Genomic DNA, 27,359 nt, shown 5'->3' with positions numbered 1-27,359 from the left:
AAGGAGTATAACCAGTAAGAAGAGTGTAACCAGGCACAAATCTCAGCAGACCAGCAAGCAAGGTCAGTTTATGAATTTCCAAGTAGGGCAGTGCATCAGATTTTGAGTAAAAAGCAACTTAATACATCTTACAAAAAAGAAATGTTTGAAATGCTTTGAGTAAGGAAAGCTAACAGAAAGCTAACAAATATCAAGTGAGAAAAGGGAAACCCTCAAATGAAAGAATTTTCAACAGATCTGCCAAATTCACTAAAACCAAGCAATAAAAGGGTAGCTAACAATCCATAAGCTTAGTTCCATTCACTGAAAGCTGGCTTGGCAATTCTATAGGAAGCCTGCGCTAAAGAGAGGAAGGGGAATTTGTGGCATGATGCTTGATAAAGTTCATTTAGATGGGGCCCCTGGGATCTTTCAGAAGAGACATGGGAAACAACAAGCAAATTCTAGATACTCTGTATTTTAAGGTAGGAAGAAGGAAATAAAAAGTATTTTTACCTTTGCCTTCCCTCAGATAAGATTTTTTTTAAGCCGTCATCCATACCATCTCCTTACTGTCAGAGGCTTCAAGTCACTGAACTGGCATTTTGATATTCTCCGTTTGGAGTGTCCCCTCACTTTGCCCAGCTATTTATAAACTGGAGCTTCACTACATTCTGCCAACTCATAAATCAGCATTGTGAGCTAGGCCTCTGCAGAACTGCTATAAAACAAGTGACCAAGAGGGAGAGAACACTCTTCACAAAATTCAGAGCCAACCCCACTGTCACTCCCAGTAAGAAACTTGTAGCAGTCTGAAGTAACAACAAAGTTAATCTCCCTTTTCTCATAAAGGAATTCTTCCTTCAGTACTGTTAAGCCCCACCAATGATCTCACTCCCATGCATCTACAGCGTACCAGGGAAATGGTACATCCTTCACCACCCTTCTCTCAGCAAATGGAGGTACAGGACACCCTTGCCATTTGCAGGGGATCACCCCACATCCAAAAACCCTGGGAAGCCAGATTCTCTTGCCTCTGAGTAGCAAAACAGTCAATGTTCCCACAAGATTTAAGAATGCAGTGATTATGGCAGTTTAGGAGCAGAAACAGCCTTGAGACCACATCATGTGATTAGACCCTGAGTAAGTAAAATCACAAACCTACAAGCGGTGAGGGTCTGCTGTACCGCTAATCCATTTTAAATTAAAGACTACGGTCTGGAGAAGAAGAGGGGGAGGGGAATCTAAATTGTTATGAATTAGCCGAGCTTAGCAAAGGCCAGCAGAAAACAGGAATCATTGGCTCCCCTCCACACTTTGCTGTTCTTTCCAGGAACACAGTTATAGCAGAAATAGTGACTGCATTGCTCACTAGTGTAGCAAAGCATTTCAGAAGTATTTATACTATGCTCTTGTTTTATTGTATCTCTTAGGTTTTGTATTGATTTTAACTGAGGAAATTGTTGTGAACTGCTTTGAGCTCTTAATTGAAGAGAAGCAGTATATAAATCTAAATAAATCAATATGTACAACCATAATCCCACCCCTTTAAAGAGGCCTCCCCCACCCCCCAGTATTTGCTAATACTGTTCCAGGTGTCTAGCAAAGATGACTCATCATTTTCCTTTAGTATAGTAATCACTGATTATTCTATTCCCAACTAATCTTCAGGTTTTACCAGAAATAATGTCAGTTTCTATACAAATAAAATAGCAATGGATAAAACCTTCCCTATTACCGCTACTCATGTCAGAAAAAGCATTACCCAATGATTTCCTCCTGTTATGCAGAATCATTTAGCAGGCAAGCCCAGTCTCAGAAGCTACGCAGGGTCAGGCTTGGTTGGTAAATGGATGGGAGACCTTCAAAGACAGGAGTCGCTATGCAGAGGGGCAAGCAATGGTAAACCACCTCTGTTAATCTCTTGCCTTGAAAAAACCAACAGAGATCACCATAAGTTGGCTATGACTTGACACCACTCTCCACCACCATGCAAATTCATAAGATTCTCAGCTTATTAAAGTAACAGCAACCTTAGTCACTCAAGTCAGTAGCTTTCCCGAATTCAGTGCCTATCCAGCAGCTATATAGATTGTTACTGAAGTATTTACATACCTTTCATTATCAACAGCAAACTTCACATTCCCTTTAAGTGCCAGAAGCCAATGAAACAGGAAACAGAAAAAAATATGCCCCCAAACAAAGCAGTCATAAACGCACACAATATCTGGCATTAAACAGAAGGGCCAAGGAGGATCCAGGCCACTGAACATGTGACCCAATCAGCCACCAGTGGCTTAATAGAGCTACTTTCTTTGCTTCCTACTTGAGACTATGAAAACAGGTCTGCATCCAGCATTTGATGTGCCACAATACATGGCAGGTGAACTGAAGTCAACTTGGTGGGTGGTAAGTTTTACAGGCATACTCAAGAAAATATTAGAACAATCTGAAAACTAAGGCCAATTCAATGAACCTTTTCTAACTGTAAAACTAACATATGTTAACCAGTCTTCAACTTCCTTTAGTATATTTCTAATTACCACTAACAATTCTATTTTCAACTAATCTTCCAATTTTACTGAAATAACGCTACTATGCTGGCAGAAATCACACTCTGAGAACAAGGAACTATTCTGCAACTATCCTTTACATTTCTTTCCCTAACTGAATTCACTGTAGGCAAGTTACATGAAGAGAAGGAACAAGTCTGTTAGGGAGCCAGAGATGCTAATTGTACAATTAACCAGTCTTACAGCACCAACATCAGTTTAATCCCATTTTCCTGCAACATTATATTAGTTTTTGTAACCCTCCTGCGCTCTCTAGAATCTTTTAAAAGAGATAGTAACCTTATAATACAACTGAAAAGTTTCAATTAACCAGTTTCTTACAGGAAGTTCTTTCATCATTTCTTAATACAATTGTTTTCCCTTCTTCCACTTATTATAGAATGCCTTGCATAGTTGACCAATTCAGACTGATACTCTGTACAGGAAAAGAGAAACATGGAGTTTTGACTCCGTTCCTATCACCTGAAATGCATTAGTTCCTGCCATTATCTCATACAAATGCTACATTACCTTCCAATTCTAATAGTTCTTAAACAAAATTAAAACTTTCTTTCCCTTTTTCCTTACAATTAAGATAATAAAGACAATGCTTTTTAGAAGAGCTAAATCCTACAGATATTTACAACTTGATGGGACTAGTAGAACTGTTTTAACTACTGTTATTTGTACATTAATATGAGATATTCCTGGTGAAAAGAAGCATGTATATCTAACACACACACACAAAAATCACGCAAGTGGCCATTTGTAATTTCACATATTTGAACTTGTGCATTGCACTTCCATACCAGAATAATTGAGACAAAGAAATATAGCAGGCAAACATTTCACTTTAAAAATAACACCCTTCACTCTATCAAGGAAGAGCAATAGTTTGACAATAATTTTCACATACTATAACATACTCATCAGTGTACTTACCTGCTCTGAAATTATCTTCATACTAGACATGGGCATGAAATGGAAAAAAAACTGAGAGGTTCACGTTTCATCATGTTTCATGAATCACAAACCACGAATTTTCAAGAAATTGACCCGTTTCATGAAGTGATTCATTAGTTTCCTGATTCATCAGAACCAGGGGCATTTCAATGCTGACATAGAGTAGAACAGGAAGTCTGTGGTTGGCTGACAGACCTGCCTAACAGGGTTTGAAGGGGTGAAATTGATGTCCCCATGGCTACAGAAGGCTGACCTCCTTGGTTGCCTAGGGGATTAACCCTCTGCTCCTCACTGTACAGGGCAGAACAGAAGCTCTCCGGATGGCTAGGAGAGCTGCCTATCAAGGAAAAGTGGGCTACAATTGGGGTTTCCAATGGCAACAAAAGGTCTGGGCCTATTGTTGCCTAGGGAATCAATGCATTGGGGCCAGCCTGTCTGAAATTACAAATCTAACAAAATGGGCCAAAAGTTGTGGATTTTGTGAAAACTGCGGCACCACAAAACGTATTTTGAGATTAGATTTTTGAATAATCATTCTACATGTCATTTGTAGTCCTGCAGTCTTGAAAGACAGTAAAGCACAATTACCACTTGTTAACTCTTTTAGCATATATTGGTAGTTTTTCAGCTTGTAATGACAAAATATTCATTTCCATTGCTGTTTACCATAGATGGTTTTAAAAGGGAATTAGACAGATTGATGGAGAATAGGTCTGTCACTAGCTACTAGCCATAGTGACTAAAGAGAACCTCCACATTCAGAGGCAGTAAACCTTTGATTACCAGTACCAGAAGGCAACATCATGGGAAGACCTTGTCCTCTATGAGGTTTTCTGGCCTTGCAAAATAACTGGTTGGCCTCTGTGTGAACCAGGAGGCTGACCTAAACCTGTTTCACATTGCATGTGGTTATTTCTAGGAGAACTTTTATCTATGGGGTACAGGAAGTAAACATAACATATGCTTTTAAAGTACTGTATTTACCCCAAAGGAAGACTAAGCTTTTTTTTCAGATGTGCCACCAAAACAAAGAGGGAGGCATACATTTGCAAATAAGTTTTTTATTAATTATATGGTAATAAAAAGTATGTATATTTTTAGGGGAGGGATCATCTTCCTTTCTGTTAAATATGGTACATTTTCTCTATCTTACTTTCACATTTTGCAGCACGATCTTCTACGTTTAATTTAGGAGACAGCCCTCCTTTTATTCAGAAGTGCTCACTTTCAGGTAAGTGTGCCTCATGTTGCAACTTTGATTTTGAAATATGGCCAAGAACAGACCTTTGAACTTTGCTCTGAATAGGGCTCCTTTTTCCAATATTTTTACATATTTATTTTTATTTATTTACAGTCTGCCTTTCTCATTGAGACTCAAAATGGATTACACAGTGTAGAATAATGTGACCAAATTGCATGAGAGAATAAGAAATACAATAGGGATAGGGTTACAAAAATTAGAAACAGTGCAAAAAAGTATCAGACATATGTCAGATAATGCAGAAAATGGAATTACAAAAGCAGAAAAGAACACAGTAAAAGCAGGATAAATACAGTTTGGTTCCCTTCCTGCACCATTGTGTTATACTATTGGTTGGCTGATTTACAACAAATTGTATACCCCATCTTTCTGCCCTCATCAGGTCCACTAAGGCAGCTAACAGATTAAAAACATACGTAATAAAAATCCATCTTAAAAACGAAAAAACACGTAATTCAAACAATTACAACCAAGCTAAAACACCTACAAAAACACAAAAAAACAATTAAAATGCGAGACAAGTATGAGAGATCCCTGAGGGAACATGAGACAAAAGAAAAAAGTCTTCACATGCTGGTGGAAGAGGGCAATAGAATGGTACAGCGACTGAGAAGTCCCTCTCCCAGGTTGGTATACCCACCTAATCTCAGGTGGGGGCACCAGGGTCTTCAGTTGTGTGGGTTCATAAGGTTCAGGTATGCTGGTCCCGAGCCATGTATGTCTTTAAAGGTGAACATCAGTACTAGGGGTGTGTACTTCGGGTATTCGATTCAGGAAAAATGCCTGAATCAGACCCGATCTATAAAGATTCGGAAACCCCAAATCAAAGCTTCCCGAAACTATTTGGGTCGCTTCTGGGTCTTTTTAAAGAGGCTCCCTCTCACACACCACCCCACTTACCTGGGCCTTCCCAACAGAGGCAGTGGCGCGGGCAGCAAAGATGACGGTTCCAGTCTTTATTGCCACCCAGCTGGCTGCTGCAGAGGCAGCGCGGGCAGAGGAGGCACTGCCTCCAGGCCTTCCCCACCGCCTCACTGGCCGCTGCTGTGGCAAAGGTAGCGGAAGCATGCCCTCGCACAGCCCAGCTGGCCATGGCGGCGGCACAGGCGCTGGCTCTGGGCCTTCTCTGCCGCCTTGCTGGCCGCCATGGCAGTAAAGGCAGCGGGAGTGCGCCCTCGTCCTGCCCAGCTGGCCACAGAGGCGGCAGCTCCAGGCATTCCCACCTGCCAGCTGGCCAGCACAGTGGCAGAGGCAGCAGCAGAGCGCCCTGCCACTGCCCAGCTGGGCATCTCTCCCGTCTCAGTGAGGTAAGTGGGGTGGGGTGGGGCAAAGATTCCCCCTTCACTTCGGTATGCTCCAAAGCAGGAAACCCGAATTTTTACCCACTGCACACTCCTAATCAGCACCTTGAAGGGCGCCCAGATACAGACTGGGAGCCAGTGTAGATGAGCCAAGACTGAAGTGATATGATCCTTAAGACCCACTCCAGTCAACGTACTAGCTGCAGCAGACTGCACCAACTGAAGTTTCCAAACACTTTTCAAGAGCAGCCCCGCGTACAGCACATTGCAGTAATCTAATCTAGACTTAACCATAACACGCACCACAGTGACCAGAGCTTTTCTCCCCAGGAAGGGCTGCAGTTGGCTAACCAGTTAAAGTTGGTCAAAGGCACTCCTGGCCACAGCTGCTGCATGCTTATATATTGTAGGCATGTGTCCAAAAGTGCTCTCAGACTATGGACCTGTTCCTTCAAGAGAAGTACAAACCTCATGTTGTCATCTTTGTAGATCCAAATCGCACCCCTTGCTGCAATCTTAAGCATACTTTTTAGTAAATGTAATGGAAACAAAAGCAACTTCTAATCTGGGGGGGAAGGCGTAAAAGCCAGAACAGGCCTATTCATTTACAGAATACTGCTTTCTTGTGTCTTCAATCGTTCCCACTGTTTCTTGTGGCACTAGCATTTCTTTAGTGCCCATTCCGGTCTGTTCTGTGGTGTTCTGGGAGCATTTTGGCAGGGAAAAGTTAACAAAGTGTGCCAATTTAGTGTTTTCATTTCTAAAATCTTCTTCTCCAGTGCCTCTAATGCTTCCCGCTGTTTCTTGTGGTCCTATCATTTCTTTATTGCCCGTTCAGGCCTGTTCTGGGAGCTCTTCGGCAAGGAAAGGGTTAATAAAACCCTGATATCTTCCCTTGTTTTCATTTCTAAAATATTGTTCTCCAGTGTCTTTAACACATCCCACTGTTTTTTGTGGTACCACTATTTGTTTTAATGCCCCTTCCAGCCCGTTCTGGCTTTTACCCCTTCCCTAATCTGGACAGCTTTCTTAAAACCAGTTTAGTAAAATAATACAGGTAATAATGACTCTGCGGAAAAATCTCCTTTCCCGCAGAAATGGCCTGAAGGAATGCAAGAATCACTGCTCCAGTAGAGGGCGCCAGATTCCTACTCTTTATGTATTTAAATCAAAAAGAGTCCAGTAGCACCTTTAAGACTAACCAATTTTATTGTAGCATAAGCTTTCGAGAATCAAGTTCTCTTCGTCAGTTTATGTATTTATTTATTGAAACAGTTAAGACTCTATCTTTCTCCATGGGTCAAAACGGCTTACAATAATTTTTAAAAATCCAATTAATAATTGTGTTGTGAGAGCGTTTATGCCTCAACGGGGCAAACTAGATCAGAGGCTGGGAGATTTATGATCAGGTTTCTGTGGATTTTTTAAAAGTAAAAGCAACGTCTGCGCCCCTAATTTGGCTGTATCCCTCCAACACACAAAACAACAACTAGCAGGTTAAATCTCGCCTCCCCCAGAAGTGGTCGCAAGGGTCTTGTCTTGTTCGACCCTAAAACAGCAGAGTTGTGGCACCTTAATGACTAACCAGTGTTACCGCGGCATAAGCTTTCACGGAGGGAAGCGCCCTTCGTCAGTTGGGCAGTGTTACCCTCCACAGAGGGCTGTATATATTGCCCCGAATAAAACGGCGCGGCCAAAGGCTATGAAATGTGGGCCTACTTTTCTACGCAGTATAAACGCACGTAAAAAAAAATGGAGACGATCCCGCCCCGGGTCGAGCTACGCCGAGCTCACCGAACCCCCACCCTGGAAAGCAAAGCCCGAAGTCCCAATTGCGTCCGAGCAGAAGGGAAGCGAACGCGCGAAGACGCCGCAACTCGGCGCTTTCCCGCTGGAAACCCTCTCGCTGGCGGCTCTGAGCGACGCGCCGGAAGACTGGGCGAGTCTCCCTCCGGGCGTCTGCGGGACGGCCTCGCTTTCTCGGCTGCCATCAGCCTCCGGCAACGCCGCGTCTCTGCTGGGTTTGCGGCAGCGGGGCTCACCCGGCGCTCCCTCTAGCGGCCCCGAAGAGCAAAAAGCGACGCCGGATTTCCCCCGCCCGCCGGCCGCTGCACAGCCGACGGAGGCGGGGAGCAGGAGGAGGAGCTGCCGCCGTCGCCGGCGGAAGGTGGGCGGTCTGGCGGCCTCCCATTTTGCGGCTGCCTGAAGGAGGAGGCGGATCGCGCTGCCGCATAGCAGACAGGGAGGCTTCGCCGCTTTCAGGAGCAGCCATGCCGGTGGGTGACTTCGCGCTCAGGTCGGAGGCGGAGGTGGGGCCGGGGGTGGAGGAAGAAGGGAGGTTGCTTCTCGCACGGGAAGCTTCGGACGCCAGTTCTTCGGACGCCGCTGCCGCCTCCGTGATTTTTTTCCCCGGCCGTCGTTTCTTGTTGCTGAGCAGGCTTTGCCTTTGGAGAGCCCCGTTTGGAAAGTGCCTCTCCGCCTTCCTTTTGCCCCCAATGCCTCCCTCCAGCATGTCGCTCCACGCTCTGTGACTTGCCGCAGGCTTCCGAGACTGGCCTTGACCCGGCACTTCAGAATTTGCACTAGGCGTGGGTCAGTTTTAAACGGCCTAGGATGAATCCTGTTCTTGCCGTTTGCAGTTCTTGCAGGTTTTCATTCTTTTGACAAAAACTTACTATAGCTTTGTTGCATAGGCAGAGCATATTTTGTCTCTCCTAGTCAATTATGCCTTGACAGCACAATACTTACGTACATATTTAGCTGTAGATACAGCAGGATATGTTCAATTAATATGTGGAAGCAAAGTAAATTAAGAGCTGGATTGTTCAAAACAAACAAAAAAATAAGCTATTATTCCAAGAGAAATAGGAGCTACAATTATGAGTTTTTCTTTCAGTGTTACTAATGTTTTTATTCCATAAAATTCTAGCCTACCTTTCTGTGCAAAATTGTCAAGGCAGGAAACATATTTTCTGTTATGTGACAGTCAAAATGAAAGGACAAGGAGTTCTACATCTGCCCCTAGAATCCATCAAGAGAAGTATTAGCAAAAAAGCCTGCGTGAAAAATTGTGTCCATAGAGCCCATTTTAAAGGGTTGTGGCTCAAAATGTAGCAAATTTCAGAAGATTCCATCACTTGAGGGCTGCTTCAGAAAAATCCTTCTCTACAGTGATCACACTAGTCTAAGGGCATAGGAGGACCAAGCCCTCCTCAGTGAAGCCCTCCAGTGAATCGCATCTTTAGCAGTTCCAGGAAAAACTGGTTAGTCACTCAAAGCTTGGCTTCTGTTACTTCTTCCTTTTTTTCCTAGCATAGGTTCTTAATAACTGAAAACAAGAAACCACAGAGATTTGTAATACTCTCAGGATTACCCTGTTTACTAAGGATACAAGTTTGCCACATATTTTATCATCGAGGGATAAGCCTACTCTTCTCATAGTCAAGGGAGATGGTATCATTATCTTTTCTGATGTAATATTTGAATGCTCATTAATATTTCTCCTGGCAAAGGTATGTGGCAACTAATATACACCCCATTATGACTGTAGACACCAAGTGGTGCCATGTTCTTTAATAACCTGTGTGAGAGACTCTCACAACTCTTATTTGATTGTGGCATTGCTCAGAAACAACCTGTAAGAACTGCAGAGTTGAAAAGGCCACCCTTTTCTTGGATGTTTATTGACTTTGTATTGTAAACCTTAAGAGGATGATCAGCTTTTAAATGTAGAAGCTGCTTACAAACTAGCTGAAGGGATGGTAGATAAAAATCAATTATAACTTTTTAAGAAAAAGAAAAAAATTGTTTCTGTCAGAATCTTTTTTTTTTTACTTTTTACAATCATGGGGTTAAACTGCATATAATCTTGTTAAATGTACCATTACAGTCCCTTAAAACTGTTCTGCATGAAGAACCACAAAAAATATCATAAAAAATACTAGGTCATATAGGATCTTGCTGTTGTTGGCTTGTGAGCCAGCAAGTCATCATAGCCTCTAGATGCAGGAGATGTTATTTTTAATATCATTAGATGTATCGTCAATTACCTTCTCTCCAAATGATCTTGCGTACACCTATTTTTGTGAACTTTAACTTCTCGAGGCCTGTAGTTGATTCACTTCTCAAATTGTTTGTGTTCTGTAGACCAGCAAGCATATTTATAAAAGTAAAGTGATGAGCCTCATCGTTAACAGCTAGCCGATACTATTGGAAATGTCTGTTGTTTCTAAGCTGATGAAATACATACACAAAAATGTACTGGCTGCACTGAGGAAATACTTTGGATTGTCAGCTACTTTCTATTTCATGGGTGCAAGAATGGGAAAAATAAGAGAATGGCACAGGAGAATGATCCAAAGTGAAAAAGGAAGCAGCAAGGCAACTCCAGAAAGAAACCTACACTCCTAGATAGTGCAGAACCCCTCTTTAGCTGTTCTCTTAAATGCTGTACTAGTTAATAAGCGGACATCACTGCTTACAAAATACCATTTGGAAACTTGTTCTTCTACATCCTTGTAAGTTATATTCCCAGAGTAGGAGTGAAAGGAAGATGATGCAGCAGCTTTTGAGTTCCATGATGGAAGAAAGGCAAGGTATACATTTAATATTTATGCACATAGGCATAACCTCATATTTTGGGCTGCTTTGATTGACATGAACTGAAAATTGTTCTTTGTATAGGTTTTAATGTGTGGGAGAGAACCATATAGTCAGGATCAAGCTTGGACATCATCCGCTCGTAATTAAGAGAAGTTGTTGGCTGCATTCAAGTGTATCTGCATTCAGATAAAAATCTGCACAAACCCAATTTTTTCCAAGCTTTCGTATGCTTGCCTGACTTCTCTCTCTTTCCTTTCTCACATACGGTGCAGTGGAGGAATGATAATTTACGATTTAACTGGTTATCCATGATGTACAAATTCGGGTGTGTGGTTTACCTAGAGTTTTAAACCAGGTTTTAATTCTCCTGGTTTAGAATCTGGTTAGTGAGAGGAAAAGCAACTATGGTTCAGCCACATGCCTGTGTTGGTGTGAGCCAAGTTCATGCATGCTTTGATTTAGCTGTGGTTAAATGTGATGGCTGAATGTAGTCATTGTCACTGAACTGTAGCGAGAGATCTGTTTCAATGACCCCTCCAATCTTCCTTCTGGTGATTTCAGAAACATGAGTTCTTTGTAGACATGACCTGTGAAGGATGCTCCAATGCTGTCACCCGTGTTCTCAACAAGCTGGGAGGTGAGTGGTGCCCCGTAAGCTCTACAGGCTGTAATATTAAAGACTTCATAGGCCAGTGTGAGTGCCCTCGTCTGCATTCTAAGAGAAGACAAATATCCTCTTGCTGGAGTGGCCGGTCATGGAATGCCTTTTGAACTAGACGCAAATACCTGTGTCAGCCACAGCTCCTTGTAATCCCAATTAAATACTAAATGGGAGTCCTTTGGCAATTTGGGTCTCACTTGTTAAAACTGTGACATTTATTCTGAAGTATATTTATACTTGTATATCCTTTCTAATTACGTAATTTAAAAGGTTAACACATCCGCCCACAAATGTCATTTCCAGTGTAGGATTTGTTTCCTTCTGTGCTGAGTACCTAAAGTAACCAAGCAACTTTTTGAAGACCGCCTTCTTTCTGATGGAAGTCTCTTGGTTTGTAACTAATCATTGATAAGAGAATGTTTAACTTCAGGGACCAGAGCTTTCTCTTCTGAACTACCAAAGAAAAAGGGGGTGGGAGGTGTCCATTGAATTACATTGTGCTCAAAGGCTTGAGCCAAACACTTAGTTATGTCATTAATAATTCTATGTAACTCCAGAAGCTTCTACTGGAGGAGATTTGAAACTGATCCTACTTTTAGTGTCTTATTGGGAATGTACTCTTTGCTCCTGTTTGATGGGCGGGGGGGTCAGGATAGCTGTTGCAATATATTGAAGGAAATATTTACCATGTGCCATTTCTTCTTTGGGGAATTTGTACCACACAGTCACAGTAGATGCACAGTAGATACCCTGTAGATCCACGCTGTAAAGCTGCTATTTTCTGAAGTGCCGTACTGTGAAGGCTTGTTGTCTGCGCACAGGGAAATTGCATAGCATTCAAATGTTTGATTGTCCGGGGTGACAAACCATAGGTGGAGGTACCTTCCATGTAGGAAGCCCATATAATCAGTAGTGTTTATTTCATAACTAACTTGTCAGGAAGTCCCTTCTTTGTATGGAGGAGCATTCAGTAATATGAGCCTTCTCTTGCAGTCTGAAGCAGTGCAGCCCAGGCATAGGATAACTACCTTAGGTCTTAGAATGCTACTGAACAAATGGAATTTGTTTAGTCTTTTGGTTTCCTCCAAAATAAAAGCCTGCCCTCCTTAATATGCAGTATTAATATGCCCTCAGTAATATGCAATTTCACATTTCAAAATTTGCTCAGGTATTTGATTTGTGAATTGGAAAAGCCTTTCTCATTTCAGCTCTGCTCCATAGTACAGATAGCAGTAGTATGGGTTTTTACTGTACATTTTTAATTATAGATCCATTTCATTTTGTACATTGCTGTGCACCAGTTGTATCTGAGATGCAAAGCAATTGTGAGTGGCCCGCAACACCTCCCTAAGTACTGCCTTGCAACTGTGCAGGGGACAGTGTGATGGGTTCACATTTCAGAGAAGGTGCAGCAGGAGTCGATCCGTTTTCAGCCAGGGATCATCCAAACTCTTAAACCTCTTGGTTTTAAATGGATGCATCCCCCACCTCACCCGAGGAAAGTTAGGTATTCCTGCATTGAGGAAACAGTGTTCATTTCATCACAGGGCCTAAGGCAAGAAGAAGCAGTGCTGGCATTTTCCACTGAAGAAAGTAGCCTTGCTGATTTTAAAAACTCATTTCAAATTGCACTCAGTCAAGAATTGCAAGCAGGAGCAGTGGAGAAGGAATTGGCTGTTAAAATGCTCCACATGACTTTTACAAATTGTTATTTCTTTGCCTAGCTGTGCAGTTTGATATTGATCTCTCCAACAAGAAAGTGACTATCGAATCGGACCACAATGTGGACACCTTGTTGGAGACCCTGAAGAAAACTGGGAAAAATGCCTCCTACCTCGGAGACAAGTAACAGCATAGGATGGCTTGTCTGGTGGGGTTTCTGTGCTGCAGGAAAGGTCAGTGGCCAGAAGTCTCCTACAAAACATCAAGGGTGCGTCTACACAATGTATGGGAAAGGGCCATGGCTCAGGGGCAGAGCATCTCCTCAGCATGCAGGAGGTTGCTGGTTGAATCCCCAGCACTCCCAGTTAAAAAAATGATCAGATGGTAGGTGACATGAAAGACCTCTGTCTGCAACTGGGGGTGTGCTAAAAAAAATCCAGGAAATCCAGATCTGGGTTTCAGGGATTTCAAAAACAATCCAGGATTCCTGAAATCTGGGAAAGATTCTCTGACCTGTTTAAGACAGATCAGAGAATCCCAGATTTATTAATCCATTATTCCCTATGGAGAAATCTATCGGGGAGGCTATACAGATGGCTGGGGGTGGGGTCATGTCTCAAGCAAAGTCCACCCAATTTGGACTTTGCTTGAGAACCTACTCCTGACTGTCCTCTAAGTTTTGGAAAGATTGGACCTCAGGGTCTAGTTCAACCACTCTCAATTATTTCCTGTTGGGAAAACTATCTAGGGGGCTGGGGTTGGCATTTTTCAAGAAAACTCCACCAAATTTGCAGGGAGCCTACTCCTGACTGTTTTCTAAAGATCCCCCAAATTTCAAGGATGTGGGCCTCAGGATCCAATTCTGTGGGCCTTTGCACAAGGTGTCCCAGTCATTCTCTATAGTGTCCTATGGGGAAAAGTCAAAGCTGACTCCCGCTACAGTAATACAATGGGACAAGACTGCCATGGCCAAGGCACACTCCCAATTGCAAGCAACAGGACCAAATTCTGACTCCCCAAAACTCAAGTGCCTTCTGGACAAGCTGCCCAGCCACTGTCTGGTGTTTCCAAGCAGGCTCTCAGACAGAAACACACAGGGGCAAGGCTGCCAGTAGCCAAAAGTGCACTCCCAAATGGAAGAGGAAGCCCAAGAGAACCAAACTGAAGCAAGGGCACTGTTGCAACTTGGCCCAACTGAACCAGCGTCAACTCAGAGATGCCAGGCAGAGAAGGAGAGCTCCTGCATGGATTGGCCACTCACTCCCTTCTTCCTCCTCTCTTGGAAAAAAAAAAGCAGGAGAAGCCCAGGAAGGAGCTAGCCATAGGCTTAAACCACATTTCCCAGATTTACTCAGATTTATCTGGGGGTCTGGATCTGCATTCCTGGATCGGGTCTCTGATTCGCTCACTTCATTTGGGAAAACAAGATTGGCAAAAATCTTTCCCCCCGAATCCCAAATCCTCACCCCTACCTGAGACCCTGGAGAGCCACTGCCAGTTGGAGTAGGCAGTACTGACCTTGATAGACCAGCCGTCTGACTCAGTATAAGGCAGTTTCATGAGTTCATGCAGTATTTGAATATGCAGCCTTGTGTCGTCTTCATCTCCTGTTCCCTAATAACATGTAATAAAATAACCATGTGCTGTCCTCATTTTTGTTGGCGGGAGTGGAGTGGAGAGGAACACAGAGTGTGGTGGCATGCTCTTTCACTACATGCTACCAGGAGACAGCATAAGATGCACAGTTTTACTGGCCACCAGGTATTGTCTATAGCATGTGGTTCTGCCCTAGGAATAACCTCTGCACATTTTAGAAAAATATGAAACAGCTGGTTGGTGGGAAACGAGGACAATTTAGCTCCTTCTGAACAAGCCGTGCGGCATGACTTCAACTTTGTTTAAAGCACTGTGCATGTGCAGAGCCACCTGGTGGGTCAGGCTGTGGCATTGTGTATGAAGCTGCCGTTTATCCCAACTAATTATATGCCTGTAGCCGTGTAGTTTTTCAGAGATCTGGCAGCAGTATTGTTGATGTATCTGCAACTCATTTTTACCCTGTAAAAATGGCCTTGGAGATTTCTATAGTACTTCAGGGACTGTTTGGAAACACCAAGATTAGCAACATAATCCACAGCTGCAGTAGCTGTGTGCGCATCTTGATGTGGTGACTGCCATGGGCCTCTGTGGGATCCTCTGCCTTCATTTTCTCTATCACAATGTCAGGAGAGGTTTACCAGGTTGATTTTGTAACTATGTGAAAGGGTCAGAATCTCTATTTGTAAGGATGGCCAGAAAGTTCAAGGATACTTCTCCTGAGCTATACACCTGTTGTTGGAGTACACTGAATTTTTCTTTACAATTGAAATTGGCTAAACCAGGAACTGGTTTGATCATAGTTTCATCATTCCATTGACTTGTATGAAGCTGGAGGAAGTAAGTGTAGTGTAGGATGGGAAGGGTTCCCCCCCCCTTGCCTGCTGTTAGGCTCCCTGACTACATTTGTATGGTTTGCACACTACCAATTGCTGGTTTAGAGTAGTTGCTATATGGAGGAAGTTGCTATAGCAGAGCGGTTAAGTGACTGGGCTGTGAATCCGCACTCTGCTGGTTTGACTCTCATGACTGCCATGAGCTCAGCTGATGGCCTTTGAGTAAGCCACTTCTCTCAGCCTAGTTCCCCAGGCTGCATTATGGGGATAATAACACATAGAGCAGAACCACAAGTGACAAAAGGCACAGATTGGACACTTGTCAGCTTCCCTCAAGTTTTGATGGGAAATGTAGGCAGCTTGGCGGAATGTTGGACAAGTGACAGTTGAAAAGTCCATTGGACAGCAGTCAGAGAGCCAAGCTGCGAGACCAGGATGCCTACATTTCCCATCAAAACTTGAGGGAAGCAGACAAGTGTCCAATCTGTGCCTTTTGTCACTTGTGGTTCTGCTCTAACTTTGTTCACCACTCTGAATGTGGCACTAATGTGTTCAGAAGGGTGGTATATACTTAAGCACATGTTGTTGTAGTTGTTACTTCTCTTGCTCAGAGAGTTTGGGCAGAATTAATGACTGCTCTGTGGCTCCATTAGTGGAAACAATAACGAAGAGTTTGTGTGGTATAGTGATTAGAGTGCTTTGAGTAGTAGAGGAACTGTGGTTTAGAGGAAAAGCTTCTCTTTTATATTTAGATGGTCCATGGCTCGATCCCTGACATCTTTAGTTTAATAGTGATCAGATTGTATGTGATGTGAAAGACTTGTACCTGAAACCCTGAAGAGCTACTTCCGATCCAAGTAGACCACAATTAGCAGTACAAATGGCGACATGGGCCAGAATGGATGTTTGACTGTAGATAAGTGGGCCCCACCCCATGACATCACCATTCCCTGTGACATCACTTTCCTGTAAGTATGCTCCATTGAATAAAATGGGACATTTATGGAAGAGTAAATGTTCATTGGGTTATACTGTAGGAGCTTGTTTATGGAAGCTCAGCTCCTCTTCCCCACATGCGGCCCAGGCTGCACCAGTAGATGAAGAGAATGGTGAGAAAGGATGCAAGACGTGCCAGCTGCTTCCTCCAAGGCCATCTTAAAAGCATGAGGAATGTGTGTCTGCTGTCACCACTGTCCTCCCCTTGCCAAGCCCATCCCCACACTTGAAGGTGGCCCTGGGGGAGGCATCTGATGGACCAGCTGCCACTCCTCCTCTTGTCTTCTTTTCCCAGAATACAGCATACACTCTTGGATTAGGCAAGAAGGGTCTGGACTGAGGATGGGGCATCATCCTGTCTGTGGCAACCTTGGGGGAAGCAACTAGCACCCCTTCCATACTTTCTTTTTGTTCTCTCCTCACCCAGCATCAAGATGTGTGCGGCACAAAGGGAGGAGGCAGGTTGCCACAAGGCTCTTACAGTACAACCCTGTGCATATTTATTCAGAAGTAAGTCCCATTTTATTTATCCAGAGGAGTTAGCCTTGTTAGTCTGTAGTGGCAAAATAGAAAAGAGTCCAGTAGCACCTTTAAGACTAACCAACTTTACTGTGGCATAAGCTTTCGAGAACCACAGTTCTCGTCAGATGCATCTGACGAGAACTGTGGTTCTCGAAAGCTTATGCCACAGTAAAGTTGGTTAGTCTTAAAGGTGCTACTGGACTCTTTTCTATTTTGCCATTTTATTTAATGAAGCCTGCTCCAGGTGAGTATTTGTAGGGTTGCAGTTTTAGGTTTTTTTCCCTTCCTTAAATCTAAATTCCTCAAATCCCCACCCCTGTCCTTGCTGGGATGCAGAAGGTACTGGGGAGGGGGGCTGACTCTCAGCTGGAATTCTGTGTTTTGATTGCCCCCAGAGGCTCTGGCTACATAACGGGGCTGCCAAGCCTTGTGTTGTGCCCCCCAGGACTAGACAGTAGTAACTTGGATCGAACAGCAGTCTAGCCAAGTCTGTTCCCACCTTTTGTCTGTGTGGCCAGGGCAATCATTAGCCATATCCAAACGTAGCCGTTGAACTCTCTCAGTGACCACCTCTCTCATCCCTTCCTACCTCTTAGGATGGTGTGAGGATAAAACAGAAGGGAGAACCATGTAGGCTGGCTTGAATTCCTTGGTGGAACTGGGGGACAGAGATGGATAGTATTGTGTTTGTGCAGGTAGCTCATGTTCTGCTCTTTGTGCACTATGGAGACATAAGCCACACTAGACATACTCCAGGAGTGCTTCAGTACTTGGTAATCAGATGGAGTGTAACAGGAAGTGATAAACTCTGGTAAAGCAGGTAGCCTTGTTAATTTTAAAAACTATATTGAAATGTTTTGTATTGTTTAGAAAATTTGAGTGCATACTTAAGTGGGGCATAGAACGGTAGGTACTATTTAAAATCTCATGCTAAAATAACTCAAATACTGCACCAAGATGGGTTCTTTGACATATACACAAAAAATGAATATAATTGTGTTTAGTGCTTTTTTTCTTAAAAAATGTTTAGGGGTACTCTCAGTTTAACTCAAGAAAATCACCATTTTATAGTTCAAATCTGAAAAAATAAATACAGTCAATGGACAAAATTACCAAGAACATGCATTACCTCATATTACACAGCTCACAATAACTTCCAGATGAGGTTGTGTTCACTAACATCTTCCCGATGGGTATCAATATTGCCAACCAAGCCCCTCTATAGTGACAGGTGCGCACAACCAAAGAGTTTCGGTATAGACAAACTCTTTGCACTCTTTACGCAGAACGTACACAAATTGGTCGCCGCCATCGGGGGTAGCAACAAGACTGACCAATCACCATGCTAGATTCCAACTACCACAGCTCCCAAGTGGCTTAGAGAAGACTTGTTTGTATTTGTCTGCACCCTAACGATCACCGATTATGCCAGCGATCTCAGTGGCATGTTCGATGCTCAAAGATGTTCCATTTTTTGTAAGACGAACAGCGCTCCTACTGAGTTTAAATATAACTAAACATCTTTGTTGCCAGCATACGCTACATAAAACTTAACAAATCACATAAATATCCATAATACGTTTGGAGTTGGTTTAGCGGGAATTCCAACATTTTAAAATGTTTACTTTCTCCCGTTAGATTCACAAAATGTTTAGGGATATGCATACCCCCAGAAAAAAAGCACTGATTGTATGTATTTGCTTATTTAGCAGATTCATTCAACTGTTTGTGAGCTGTGACTCACAAAAGCGCATACCCTACCACGATTTTTTTTTAGTCTTTTAGGTGCTACTGGACTCTTGCTCTTTTCTGTTGCTGCAGCCAGACTAACATGGCTACTTACCTTGATCATTCAACTGTTGTTAGTCATGAGGAAAGAAAAAAACCTTACAAAGTGCTGGAGCCCCACCCCCTTACCACCTCTCCACACCACCCACTCACCTGCAGCTTCTCTGTATTTACCAGGCATTGCTCAGAATCTACCAAGGGCTTTTACTCTGCCAACTCCACCCCCATCCCAGTTAGGCCAGGACTTAACCACATTTATAGAGAGATAAATATCCTATTGTAACAAAATCTATGGCTATTGTTTACCTATTACAGGTGTTAACTAGTTTAGCATAACTAGTGAATGCTGGTCTCTGTTTCTTCTGAGTTAGATTTAAATTTTGCATAATTAAAGTTTATATTGTACGGCCTGCTTCTCATGACCCCTTGACCTTGTTTGGTTTTTCAGACCTGCTGCATAGAATAAATGCAAAGTGAAAATCAACTTGTAGTATCTGAAGTAGGTGGACTCTAGCCCACAAAAGCTTGAGTGGAAATAAAATTATGTTAATTGTCAAGATGCCATAAGACCTCCTGTTTATTTTCATGGGCTAAAAACTTACTATGAACAAGCTGTCTTGTGTTGACACGGAGGGTAGTGAACTCTGCTCCTAAAACCAATGTCTGTGTTAGATAAGAAGAGCAACACAACAACAGTCCCAGTTTTCGTTTCAAACTCCAGAAGCATTTCCTAATTATTCTGCTGAGAAACTGCAAACAGCTTCTTTAGTTGGGACATCCCACCTGACCTCCTGTTTCATCAGATGTGCATCTGATAACCATTTTATTCTTCATGTATATGAGATCTTGAATGCTAACTATTTTATTTACTTCATTTATAGTCTGCCTTTCTTGTTGAGACTCAAGGCAGATTACAAAATATTTAAAAAACCAATTTACACAAAGAGCAAAGACCTCCAGTAAACAATGCGGTAGGACTGGGATTACCAAATTGGAAAACAATGCAAACAAAAAACTCTAAGGTAATAAAAAGCATCTAAGGATAATATACCATAAAGCAGAAAGTGGATTGCAAAGATAAAAGTGCAGTAAAAGGAAGGTGATACATACAATAAACAGTGCAATAGACAACAGTCTTATCTCTTAAGCACAACTTCCTGAGCTATTACATTACACTATACAGTTCTAATCCCTTGATAAAAATGTTCTCTTGAACTCTTCTGTTTTTCACATTCTGCAAAGTGATAGTGGGGTGGGGGCCACAACAGAGAATTCATATGGACAGGCAGTTGTTGATCTTAACTATTTACAGGGTGGCACCTCCAGAAAGCTTTACTCAGATGAGCGAAGCTGTCACAGCAGATTAGAGCATGAGCGGTAGTTGTGCAGGTATGTGGATCCAAAGTCATTAAGGGCTTTGTAGGTGATAACCAGTACCTTGAATTGAACTCAATAGCCCAGTAAATGTCTAGAAGGTCAAGAAATTGGCCGTATAACTCTAACCACATCCTCATAATGCTTGCAGGTTTGGGAACCAGAATTTAGAGAGCTATCAAAGCTGCAAACGGGTTCATTGTTCCTCTGCAATAACACACACACTCATTCTCCTCTCTCTCTTCTCTGTAGGGCTCACTTTTTATGATCCTATGTGAACCAAAAACTATAAGAAACTAACTTTTGCATTATACACAGACCACTCACTTTAGGAATAAGTCTGTGTCTTTCCTTTGTACAATTATCTTTAAGATGGCTGCACAACTGGAATCTGGAGGGTTTGGTTAGGATTTTTCTAATTCAGCAATTTTGTAAGCTTGCAGTGTGTGTGAAAGAAAGAAGGAAATACATAAAAACAGTTCATGTGCAGAGTAAGGAAAGCATAGCCTAGTGGGACTGGTGCTGGCTTGATGGTGTTTTACTTTTTGATTGCTGGAAAAGCCACACAAACTAAGCTGTGCTCTCCCGAACCCAGTTGCTCTGAATTGAACGCCCATTCAAATGAGCCAGTCTGCTCCAAAGTGGATTGTGACCTGAACTTTTAGCAATAATGGCTCACATGAAAACTAGAAACATTCTTTTAACTTGAAGGTGAAATATTTTGAATTCTGAAGATTCTTGAGGACTATGTAGTTTTTCCTCATTCTTTTCTAGATCAAAAATTGTTTAGACAGAGGACCAGTGTGCTACCTGATGAAGCAGTCCAGCATAACTTAAACTATATAATGGCAGCATATGAATCAGACCTACATAACTTGTGATTGCCACATCCCCCTACTTACAGCTCTCCTGCTATGTATGGCAGCCTTGCAGAGAGTCAAGCCTTCTGTTTTTGTCAGTCAGGGACTGCAGAAATGGGAAAGAGGGTGTCAAACACATGACAGGTCACTTTTAAGCTAATTTTTATATATTAATATTTAAAGCTAAGATTCCTTCTAAGTTCAGCCAGCAGGTGGTGTTCTTGTCTGACTCTTGTTTGTCTCCTTCATTTTGCAGCAAAGCTAACATGGCTTCAGTATGAAGGCAGCTGTTTATGCTTCTATCAGGCTCCTTCCTTTGACCGCAGTTGCCCTGCCAGATGCTGGAGAAGAGAGGAAGGGTGGGAAGAAAAGATGCTTTGTAGGGTGAGGACTAAAATACATTTTAACCATAGATGTCCAGATCTCCTCCTCCAAATGTAATGTTTGTGCATTCTTCTTTTGGAGCCTTGTAATAAAACAAGGAGTTGCTTCTATTTTCAAGTAAACATTATGGCTCCTGGTGTTTTTTTTTCTTTCAGTTTAGCTCTGATTCAGTGAGAAGGTGCACACATGCTTTTAAAATATGTGGTTGTATTAGCCCTTAAGAAGCTCTAGTCGAATGTTGAGCCAACAAGGGTCTTTTTGCTGGATACAGTCATGTGGCAGATTCATGATAGACCAAGGATAGTTTGGGTAATGGCATCATTAACTAGGTCAGGTGCCAGCTGAACTGTATTTTTCTTGGCCTCAAATTAGCTGATTGCAGTACCATTACAAAATGGTGGAGGTAGGTAGATACATAGTTCTGTACATGGATCATGTTCTGCACAGAGTTCACAGAGTGTCCTTCGACAGGTTACCATCTCTGAACCTAACTTACCTCCCAGAGTTGTATGGATTTTAAAAAATGAGACAATCTCACATCTATTACTCTGAGGTCCTTAGAGGAACAGAAGAAAAAAATGTGATGTGTAATACTAATGGATTCTTCCATTTCCTAAAATGTTTCAGTAGGGCTCAGTTGTCTGCTGGCACTAAGAGAAAGTTCCCGTTGTCATCACAGTGAACCATTCAGACGTGAGCACAGAATATTTATGTTCTCCCAAATTACATTATATCCACACCAAATGATTTGATTACTAAGTGGCAGATGGTGATACACTTAAGAGCGAATTCATGGTAATACAGTACAAACAAGCAGAAAATATCCTATGGCGTCTACACTTATAGCTAAGGCATCTCTAGACACTAAGATTAATTTGTTTGATAGGCCTTAGGGATGCAAGTTGCTGTTTTTTTCGCAGTTTATCTGTGATATTTTTCTATCACAGTTGTACCCATTATCAGGTAGAAGACTTGAAATAAGTACGGAGAGATGTATTCGATGGAGGAACAAATTTCATTGCCTCCATTTCCCAGTTTATTCTCCCTTTATCTCAATCCTAAATCATGGTCAGCAGAATAACTTTATACAGAGATAAATACTGTAAGTGAACTCTTAAGACAGGTTCACAAATACATTCTCATTCCTTCACCACACAGCTTTTCATATAACAACATACAGCCATATCCACAATTTTAGCAGCTGTAATAATTAAGGGCAATTAAAAACAAGACAAGGAAGTGAAAGGTTTAGGTAATTAGGAAGACTTCATATGTATGTGTGCCATCAAGTCGCAACTGACTTATGGTGACCCCATCAAGGGGTTTTCAAGGCAAGTGACAAACAGAGGTGGCTTCTCATTGCCTTCCTCTGCAGAGTCTTCCTTGGTGGTCGCCCATCTAAATATTGACCATGCTTAGCTTCTGAGATTTGATGAGATCAAGCTATACCATGCCACCTTCCAGCCATACAGGAAGACTTAACATGCTGCTTAAAAGATAATGATAGTTCCAGGCAATATCCCTCTGAAGACTAAAAACAATCCTAAACAAGTCTACTTAAAAGACAAACCCATTTTACTCCATGTTCTTAGGACTGCAGCCAGATAAAAGGCCCTGTGCCCAGTAGACCCTCATCTTCAAAAGGTAGCAAAGTGAGAAGGACTGGAATAAATAGGTTTTTCCATTAAATCTTGATCGATAGTTTAAACTTGACATGGCTGTAAATTGCTGGACATTTTTTGTGCAGCAATTGTATACTATTCAGAATGAAATCGGAGGCTTGCACTGGCAGTGGAAGTCTGGCTTGTACCATTTCAGACTGCAGGAGTGGATCCTATTTCTGTGACTGTCCGCCTAATGCTTTAGTGTAACTTCAAGCCAATTTGATTTGTTAAAAAACAGCTTACAGATGCAGACTGATTTGCAGTACCATGTTAGGTTGTCAAGTAAACGCTAACCCACACTACTTTTAAAAACTAATATATGTTACTAATGATACTGCTATTTCTTTCCCATTTTAAAATTCCCCATTTGAGGTGCCTGTGAAGTTTTTGGTCCTCTGATTTCCTACATTTGCCCCCAAAATAGACCAGTAAGACAGAGCCATGAGATCAATGAACCATCTCAAAAACGTAGCCAATGAGCAGCCTCCAAATCTGGGGCATGAGTGGTTGGTCCACACCTTTTTTAAAAAGTCCTGGTCATTTAAAGGTGAAGTTTTCTGAGTTAATAATTGACAATGACTTAAGTGGGATTTGACTGCGCGTAACTGTTCAGCCTTGTATATATATGCTCTTTTTAAAAATGTATTTGTCTAATTCAACATAATCATCGCTGAAAATCTAATCCATATTTAAAAGCATGCAAGGTATGTAATGAAGCTATATTAATACTGTTGAAGAAACATCTATTGGATCTTTCTGAATTTTATGAACTCAGTTTCTCTGTTGGATTATTTAGGGTAACATAGAATGGCCCTGTTTATTTATTTAATAACTTTTCCTTTTGCTTCCATCCAACCACATAACATATGCAAATGCTGAATGTTTGTTCTGAAGTCCTTCATAGCTAATTTTAGTGTGTGGCTCTTCCAAGGAAGCAAAATAAAATCAAAATTTACTACTATATATGTGCCTGATTTTAGTCACTGACCATTGAATATAAAACTGAAGTAATTCTTACCCCCTAATTTGGAAAGAACTTCCAATCATTCCATTGAAAATAATTCATTGGAAAATAAGTGTACTGAGGATTGTTGTATGGGAATTAGTCCTCTATATCTCAAAGCTATTTCTCAAGATGAGAGAACTAAATAGCACTAGGATGCTCAACTGTTGACCTGTGGACTTCATCCAGCCCCCATCCCAGTTTTTGTGGCTCACATCAGTATGAGCCAGGCAGGAAGTAGAATTTCTCTGGAATGGAAGGTGCTTCTCCAAGGATAAAATGCGAAGATGCCTCAATCTACCACTGTGTTGCTGCAGCGTTTCATTTTGATTTTTAGCTTGGCAATACTACTTCCTGACAGGGAAGAGCCACCTCTCCAGGCTGAAGATGCTGCTTATTACCAAAAGTCTTCATCTCCAACTTCATAAGCACCACCCCTCCCATGTAAAAAGAATTACGTTTTTTCCCCCAGAAAAATCCAGTTTTCAAGGCCAGAGTTCCACAGAATCTCAGCATAACCAGATAAACGGGCAATGCATCTCTGAAAAAAATCTTTCCCTCTTTAATGGGCCTGTACATACATCACTGAAATAAAATGTCATCTGCATCTGGTAGCATATCATTATCTGAGGACCCACAGCTTTCATTTCCCTGCAATTATCTCTTAATGTGTTTGGAAACCCTATCTTTACTATGTCTGTAATTTTCTTGGTATGGTAAGTTTTAGTTAGCTTCTGTGATTCCAAGATACATCCTTTTCCAGCTCTCTGATAACCAGATCTTATGGCTCAAGGCTTCAGTGGGCAACACCAGTGCCTTGTGCCACGAGATTATAAGTTCATTCTCTCTCTTTTTTAAAAAAAATTGCTCCTAAACTGTCAGAACAGCAAGGTTTCTTAATGGCTAGTCCCACTTTGTGGAACAGGCTCCCAACCTTAAGCCATGAAAAATGCAGGATATAAATGTGTCAGACTCCCCATTCACCTGGTTGAAGTCCAAGGTTGCAGTGGCCTCCAGTGGTGCCCATCTGGATCTGGAATGACCTCAGAAATAGGTGATGAGGGGGGTTCGTCAAACACCCTTCTCCATTGCCCTCTTTCCTGCTCAGTGCCTCTCCTCCAGCTTTGGAGGAGCAGCCTGGCTCTTCCTCCCAGGCTCCTCCAGCCCCTGCTTTGTAAAGACTCCACTAGGGGCAGGACATCTCCAGGCATTCTCAACCACCACCACCACCAGGGGCTCGGGGTCAAGCAGGACCCTGGGCCCATAGGACTGCTCTCCTAGCCCCATTTGCTCTCGCCCTCCCTCCTGTTGCCCCTCATAGAGCCAGACTTCCAGCCCCACCAAGCCTGGGGAAGCTAGTGTAGCAGCCTGCCCCACCTCCTTCGACATGCGCTGTGGTGCTCCTTGGCCTAGCAAGCTTACCTCAACCATTTCTGGCAGATCTTGGGAGCTACTGCTTTGAGCTGCACCTTCTGGAGGCTCTCCCGACATCCACTGGGGCTGGCTCCACCCCTGGCTTATTGGCTATTCATCCTCTTGGTTTGGGCTGGCTTCTGCTGCTCCTTTGTTGCTTCTTCATGCCTGGAGCCTTCTGGTGCTTCCTCCAGCTGCTGCCCTGGGCATATCACTCCTGCCGGGCCCTCAGTATCCTCATTACAGTGGTTCTTGGTGAGGGTTGCTCCTGGCCCTGAGGAGAGTAGGGGTGGGTGTGGGAGTGCCAGCCCCAGGCATACCTCTCCCCTTGGCAATGGCATGGCCAAGGTGTCTGTAGGCTCAGAGAAATGAAATATAAAGTCTGCACTGAGATGGTTCCTCCCAGCACAATACCATTCAGTGAACCTGAAGGAAGAGATAAGTACCACCTTAAGATTTGGCCATTAAGGTTCTTCATCCTTGCTGACCATTGGAGAGGGGCATGGCCCATCACTAGAATAAAGATGTTGAAGGTGAGGTAGTACTGAAAGCCCCCCCCCCTCAGCCTATTTGACAGCCAAGGCCTCACTCTCAGCTGTGACAGAATGAGTCTCTGTGGGGTCGCAGGTTGCAGAATAATATTGTAACCTCTTGACCATCTCATTCTTGGAACAGAAATGCCCAGTGCCCTGTTTGTGATGCAACCATTTGTAAAGGATGAACGGCTTGTCGAAGTTGGGATTGTGGAGAGCTATGGCCCACAGTGGGGCTGACCACAATAGGCACACTCCAGCATTCATTGGATCTGGCTGGTGGGCCATTGGATAAACACTCTTGAGAGTGGGAGGCTGGTTTGTGAGGCGAAGTGAGGAATAAACCAGCTGTAATATCCAAACAGCCCCAGGAAGCGTTGCACCTTTTTCTTAGTATATGGGAGAGAATATTCTAATGAGGTGACCTTTTCAGTAAGGGGTCACAGGTGACCATCCCTGATGTCAAACCCCAAATAGTGTAGTTCCCAGAAGCCCATGTGGCTGGGTTTGCTTTGAACCCAGCTTGGTCCAGGGCCTGTAGGACTGTCTGTAGGTGGGAGGTCCAGTTAGGGCAGAAAACAGTTACATTATCTATATATGCTAGGACAAAGGAAATCCCACCGGGACCTTTTCCACAAGTCACTGGAACATGGCCTCCACCCTGTATAGCCTGAACAGCATCTTCCTAAACTGAAAGATGCTGTGTGAGGTTGCAAATGCCATTTTCTCCAGTGCATTGGCACTTGCTAGTAGCCTTTGGTGAAGTTGATTGCAGTTAGGAACTGGGCTGCCCCCAGCTCGTCTGCCAGTGTGTCTGCCCACGGCATAGGGTACATGTCAACGGGAGCCACTTGTTAAGTTTGTGATAGTCAGCACAGTACCTGATACTGATGGTGGGCTTTAGGATCAAAATGACAGGACTGTGGCATACTTCTCAAGCAGTAATATTAAGTCTTTCAGGAAGGACTACTTACTCCATGTCAGATGGCCCAATTTGTAGTACCTGTTCAGAAACCACCTTCTCTAGAACAGTAGCCTCCCCCGAAGTCTTGGGGTCCATCCAGTGGATTGCTAACTCAGTTAACTTGGTGACCACCAACCACAGTCAATCACCCCACTTCCAGCATTGGGCTTGGAATCGCTGCCAAAAAGTCTCCTTGGTGATCTCATATCAATTGAGTATCATGACTTTTAAGACCTCCTAATCAGTGGCCTGCGCCTTGGTATGGGCCTGTAAGATACAGTCCCAAAATATAGGACCACTGAACCTTTGGCCATTAGAAAAAGCTAGCTTGGTCAGCTGAACTAAGGGAGCCTGGGTAGCTGCTCCTGGAGCCACAGGGAGCAGGAGCATAAGGGAAACCTCCCATGTTTGGCATAGGTCTCAAATCATGGAGGCTTGCGCGTCTTGG

The 27,359-nt window shown here is 43.0% G+C and overlaps 2 protein-coding genes across 3 annotated transcripts in view; one reads left to right on the top strand and one right to left on the bottom strand.

The window, feature by feature from the left end:
• The window catches only part of G3BP1 (G3BP stress granule assembly factor 1), a 52,875-nt gene extending 52,282 nt beyond the window's left edge, over positions 1 to 593 (bottom strand). For both annotated transcript variants that reach the window (XM_054978415.1, XM_054978416.1), the window contains exon 1: positions 496 to 593. In XM_054978415.1, the coding sequence (XP_054834390.1) occupies positions 496 to 539 (44 nt within the window). In that variant the 5' untranslated portion in view covers positions 540 to 593. The remainder of the gene's footprint in view (positions 1 to 495) is intronic.
• A 7,626-nt stretch (positions 594 to 8,219) lies between these two features.
• Positions 8,220 to 21,456, top strand: ATOX1 (antioxidant 1 copper chaperone). The gene is made up of 4 exons (XM_054978373.1): positions 8,220 to 8,332; positions 11,220 to 11,295; positions 13,044 to 13,214; positions 21,207 to 21,456. The coding sequence occupies exons 1-3, from the start codon at positions 8,327 to 8,329 to the stop codon at positions 13,166 to 13,168; spliced, it is 207 nt and encodes a 68-aa protein (XP_054834348.1). The 5' UTR covers positions 8,220 to 8,326; the 3' UTR covers positions 13,169 to 13,214; positions 21,207 to 21,456.
• Positions 21,457 to 27,359: the final 5,903 nt, after the last annotated feature.

Source organism: Eublepharis macularius, chromosome 4 (genome assembly GCF_028583425.1).
Source record: "Eublepharis macularius isolate TG4126 chromosome 4, MPM_Emac_v1.0, whole genome shotgun sequence".
Taxonomy (NCBI): Eukaryota; Metazoa; Chordata; class Lepidosauria; order Squamata; family Eublepharidae; genus Eublepharis; species Eublepharis macularius.
The sequence above is the reverse complement of the archived record's forward strand: the minus strand, read 5'-3'. Positions and strand labels throughout refer to the sequence as shown.